We start from the raw sequence: 6,000 nt of genomic DNA, 5'->3' as shown, positions 1-6,000 counted from the left end.
GTCTGAACATCAGAGGAAATGAGTGTATTAGAGGAACAGTTGTGCTCTGAATACTCAAAATGGAAAAGGTTGTAGATGTTGTTGTCTTAACCTCTCTGCAGTGTTGGGCAAAGCGTTACTGTAGTTTGATTACTTTTTTGGTAACGGAGTAATTTAACGCGTTATAATTCCTAAAATAGTAATTAGATTATAGTTCCAAGCCCAGGTAACTATACGTTACAGCTGCATTACATCGTTGCCGTTGTATCGTTTTATCATTTCAATTGTAAAACTTTTTAGAATCTTAAAGTTTTACTTAATTAATATTGCATATAGGAATTTATTATCTGTTATATTTGACCTGTGCTTCTCTCTCCTTTATCCTAAATGTGTGCTCTCACTGAGCGTGTGTGTGTGTGCGTACTTGTCTGTGTACGTACGTGTGTGTGTGTGTGTGTCTCTGTGTCTGTGTGTGTTGGTGTGTGTGCGTGTTGTGTGTGTGGAGTGTTTTGTGTGTGGGTGTGTCTGTCTTCTGTGTTTTCAACCTTTTCTTGTTTTTGCAGGTACAACTTTGATTGTTTTGCTTGTAGTCAATGTGTCTCATGTACAGCTGCTTTGTAACAATGAAAATTGTAAAAGCGCTATATAAATAAAGTTGAGTTGAGTTGAGTTGAGTAAAAAGCGAAATAGCTTCTTCAAAGTCTGGATGCCTGCCTGTCGCACCCGCAACGTCATTAAGCTGAAACACGCCTGCGCGGAAAGTACTACCACAACCACTCCATGGAAAGCCTGCCACCTTAAGCTAAAAACTCGTAACAGCCAATGCTATTGGCGCGTGGAACACAGGCAAGGAGACTAGACACCGGATATGATTGGCTGAGGTGCCTCTTGTGATCGATGTTAGACTTTATGCTCCAATTGTAAGTATTACAGACCCATACATCTCCCTATCACAAGACAATCTTTGGTACTACCAGCGAAAACAAACTCAGCATGGAGAGAGAAACGTATGCGTTCTGTAGCTGGAAATACAATCATTATATTGAGTTTATTTCTGTCAAAGGCAAGAACATTGTTGTGCGTTGTCGGTCATGTGGAGGTAAGCAAAACCCTCTCTCCCGTGAAAAACAACCTGAAAGGGCAGTACAGCACGGTTAAACTTCTGGAGAAAGTGACATCACCGGGCAGGGAGAGCAATGAATCAACTTCTACTGTCGAGTGCCAGGCTGCTATTAGCAACATGTTATGTTTTGTCAGACTAGTTTATGCTGCTCTAACGCGGTTATATTTGTTAAATGACGAAGAAATCATCATAGAAATATGCAGAAGCACTAGTTAAGATATACAAGTTATAAGAAACTAAGGAGAGACTTTTTACATTATGCAGGTTTAGAAATACTAGTTAACATGAAAAAATGTTTTAAGTTAAAATGTAACAGAGTTTAATTATTATTATTATTATTATTTACAGGCTTTAGTATGGAATAAGCAGAAAGAATGTATTAAAATAATTAAAGACGAGATGGAGTATGCACTTCCCAATAAAGTTTAGTCTTGAGAAGGCTAAAGAGGTTATTTTGTGTTTTTGAGGGGTTAGTCCTGCTCCCGCTTTTATTTTCTCATAGCATCTTTATTTAGTTGGTGAGTTCAGGATTATTTCCGTTCATGCTTTAGTGAGATGGAGACCCTACAGCTGTTCAAAAAACTGCAGCATCAGCTAATACCATTAAAACAGGTCCCATGACGTGTGTTTGTCTTAAAATGTACCATGACAGTTATTTTTAGCTGGCTGGAGGAGAGTTCCACAGGGCTTTGTTCTTGGCCCGTTATGTTGTTTCATGTCTGCAGCTGCAGATCTCTTGACTTCGTCCGAGTCTGCCTCTAGTGGGGGTGGGAGGGACGGGGGCACATCCCTGGGGATTCAGAGGCCAACATCAAACAGACTAATCACTCCAGTCCCGCTGGATCAGACAGAGGATAAGATTAGGCAAGAAAACAAACCAACTGGCCCCAAATTCTGTTTCAACAATGTTGCAAACACAAATTACTCCAAAGCAGCTTTACAATAGTAAACCTGAAAATAACAAAAATTTTGTATGATTAAGGTAATGAGTGGATTGCATTTGTATTTCATCAGTGACATATGATGATTAAGAAAAGGCTTAAGAGGGCATCCACACTAAAAACTTTTTTTTGGTCATTTGAGGCAGTGCCAGTTACTGTTTGTGAGGCAATGACTACAAGTGGGAGTGCAAAAAGTTAAGCTTACATAGGAACACTTACTAGCAAGGAACATTACTCTAACAGGACTCTGTGACCTCTGTTGATTTAGTCACTGTCCACATAAACACACTTGGACTAGGCTGGATTATATTATTATTTTTAAAGCAGTATGTATATTTTTTTAAAGGTGTAATGAACTGGCCTTGTTTATCGTTTTATACTGTTGTATGAGATCTACTTATGACGTTCGCATGGTTTTTACATTAAAAAACATCAAAATCAATAAGTAATAGGCTATTTTCTACCCGGGTTTTGAGGCCGGCACGACAAACGCTCGGTTTTAATGGGCTTGCCGCATTGAAGACTTGGAAGTAAACGCCCACTGCTATGATTGGATAGCAGTTTGCGTAGTAAACTTAGTTGGAGCCTTCTGTGAATTTGGTTAGAGACGTAACGTTAGGTTACACATTCGCCCTGTTCGCACGGGATTAGTATTATCTGGGGACCTCGTGTGATTTATAAATTACCTCCCCACATCTGTATTTCATGTGACGCATTCGCACGGGATAAGTGAAGCCTGTGATTTTACTCAAATTTACTGACTTATTTCCCGGATGTGATGGCAAGGCTTTGTGTATAGTTTGTATATCCTATAGTTGTATGGTGTTTAATGATATATGACCGTACCTGTCAGCATTTGAGACCCGTGATCGCTAACCGGAACTGGAACGTCTTTAAAAATAAACTTTAACCATGCATTACTAATGTCGGAATCCGAAGGAAGGTTATGCAGCAACTGTGTTCTTCCACAACCAGGCACTGACTGCACAATATTGCGCAATCTTTAACGGCATGTTTATTGTTTGCTCGCTCTATCTGGTTCCGTGCAACTTGTGTTACTTCAGTACTGTCATGCACGAACCAGTAGGCGGGCTAGAGAAGTAGTCGTTGATATTCTTCTGTGGAGGCGGTGTTCAACCTAGGTGCATTCCAGGCGTTCGCTGGACCTGGTGTCAATAACAGTTTTAATTTCAGTAACAAGGGCGTTTTCAGTTCTGACACTTACAGGATGTTCGCTTGAATACGATTCCCTCTTATATAACAAAAGCATGGGTTAAGATTGATGTCTTAATTCATCGCTCCTTTAAAGTCAGTATGACCTTGTATGCTAAATTGAGTCCCTTATTGAGAGCTTTATTAATACGTTACAATACAAATCCCATGCACTGAGGCATAGACTTTGAATAGTGGATAGGTGATTTAAATCTGATGTTGCCTTTGATCTGCTAAATTCAGTCATAAACACGCTCATTCAATTCATCCAACACCACACACAGAGCTGAGTTTCAGAGTCTGAAGTGCATAACATTCAGCTGCATATGTGGCAAGAACACACTGTTATTCTCCTCATCTGTTTTTACTTATTGCAATTATGTGCTCGATTTTTTCTAAACTTTGCATTGTTTATGAATTGCAGTCTGCATATACATGTGTAGCTAATACATGCCTGATGCTCTGATGCTTTCCTATAAATGACTAATGAATCCAAAGTGTCCATGCAGAACACATTGAGAGAAGTCCTTTAGGCAGGAGATTCGTTCAGCGTTGCTGGGAGTGAAGCGAGAGGCGTGCCGTGCTGCATGTACATGGAAAAACAGCCCGCTGCTTCATGCTATGAGCATCTGAAAGTATTTAAATCAAACACAGTCAGACTTTCCACAGGGCATTACTTGCATACCATCATGCCCTGCTGCATGCAGATGCCTGCTCTTCCTGTAGAGGGCTCCACCACTTAGTTCTAATGTCTATGATATATACCTGGAGAGAGTTATTGTTAGTTATCTCATTCATCTCAACAGCATGTGCAGGGTGCAGAAAGCCACATGTGATGACGTGGGAAACTTTTTTGCATGTGGGATTTTCATGGTGTCTACATCCTTCCTGGTTCCATAAACCAAGCCCTTTAAAAACATCAAAGCTCCAAAAATACAAACATTTAATAATGGACTCTCTGATGACGAGCCTGCACACTCAAAAAATTTCACCTGTGTGCGAGTCCATTAATACAGTTATATTACTTTGAAGCATAGAGATGCATTTTTCATGCATAATAGCAGTGTTGTAGTCGAGACCAGCTCATTCGAGTCCGAGTCAAGTCCGAGTCCAGAGTAGGTCGAGTTCGAGTCAAGACCGAGTCCAGAGTAGGTTGAGTTCGAGTCAAGACCGAGTCCAGAGAGCAGGGCCGGATTATCCAATGGGCATTATGGGCACAGGCCCAGGGGCCCATGCGCGCTTGGGGCCCATGCAAGGGAAAACATTTTCACATAACAGCGTTTACGCCATATTCATTCTGCCGTGTGCGCTTCTCTCTCCCGCGCACATGGAGGTGCACACACAAAACAGTGTTTCTAAATTAGGAAGTCTGTCTTCTGATTTAATCACTTTTACGAGCCCTCCAGCGGCTTTTGTTTAGAAGAAGCGCATAGCGACAAATCTAGCGACTTCTTGGATAAACCTTAGCTTTCATTCAGTGGGAAAATATCGCCAGTGCTGCCCCACGAGCGCGAGGTCTCTCTTTCCCGGCAGGAAGAAGCAGCACCATACGACAGGTAACTCGTGAATAAAATGAGTACAAAACAGCGTTTCCAACAACCTGTCACTAGCCGGGTTTCCATCCAAAGTTGCCAATTTAGCTTATGCGCAAAATTGGAATATCGCATAAAACATTTGCGAATAAGCACCGTTTCCATCCAACTAGTCAACCGTCACTTCCTAATAAACTGGCACTAAATATCAGTAAGAAAAGTAAGAGAAGCCACTGAATATAATAGTTTTCATATATAATAATACTTGCGCAAACAGACGATTAGAAAACTCGATAAATGCAGTGCTTTTGTGGATGACTGCTGTTCGGGAAACACAGTCGTGACAGTTCTAAGAGGCAATTACAGAAATACTTGACGACTTTGCTCAGGCGTTTAAGAATGACCATCACAACATTTCTGATGCTGTGTCACAAGATCATTAGCCTACTCTGGTTAGTCAGGTTACACCGGCCGTCTCATGCAGTTACGTGACTTTTTGGAGGAATTTATTCGGCAAATGCGTTTCCATCTCCTATTATTCGCATTAACCCTTTTTCGCAAAAATGAAAAACCACCTCAAGCGAGCGTAAAAAAGTTTTTGCGAATTAAGGGTTTTTAATTCGAAATTTGGCGTTTCCATCACTCGTGTCTGATGCGAAACTTCAAAATGCAAATAAAACCATGATGGAAACCCGGCTACTGTTATCGACTGTTTGGATATATAAATATGATATATAAATATGAACAAAGTTCGTCGGTAAATATGCACATGGTTACCATGAGGCTGTGTGAAAGAAATAGTCGAAATCGCCGCTTTTTATTGTGAGTTGTTAGATGATGTCACGTCATGAACTGACAACAGAAACTGAAAATATGTCAATGAGAACGATTTTATTGTTGTAAATATAATGAGTTGATATACCCTCGCGGCTGTCTTAAATCTTAAAAGATTAGAGGTTTTTTACATTTATTTGGTGGTGTTTCCTTGCCAATTGTGAATTATTTTATATTGATATAATGTTGATCAGTAATTGCCTTTCTTTACCAATATTTAGCCTTCATTATTAGATAATCCACAGTGCTTTTACATACATTGCAAAATGTTTAAAAAATAAATATGATGATGTCATAATACTGTATATATGCTAAAGAATACTTATAATACTTGTTAATGTCGTTTACTGTAACACATTACACGCTTACATAATAACGT

At 40.0% G+C, this 6,000-nt stretch overlaps 1 protein-coding gene across 1 annotated transcript in view; it reads left to right on the top strand.

Moving 5' to 3' along the window:
- Positions 1-280: 280 nt before the first annotated feature.
- Positions 281-6,000, top strand: part of LOC130550666 (centrosomal protein of 112 kDa-like) — a gene marked incomplete at its 3' end in the record, with an annotated part of 28,083 nt that continues 22,363 nt past the window's right edge. Inside the window, exon 1 of the mRNA XM_057328169.1 lies at positions 281-899. Coding sequence (XP_057184152.1) covers positions 877-899 — 23 coding nt within the window. The remainder of the gene's footprint in view (positions 900-6,000) is intronic.

This window comes from Triplophysa rosa, unplaced genomic scaffold (assembly GCF_024868665.1).
Source record: "Triplophysa rosa unplaced genomic scaffold, Trosa_1v2 scaffold392_ERROPOS45786, whole genome shotgun sequence".
Taxonomy (NCBI): Eukaryota; Metazoa; Chordata; class Actinopteri; order Cypriniformes; family Nemacheilidae; genus Triplophysa; species Triplophysa rosa.
The sequence above is the reverse complement of the archived record's forward strand: the minus strand, read 5'-3'. Positions and strand labels throughout refer to the sequence as shown.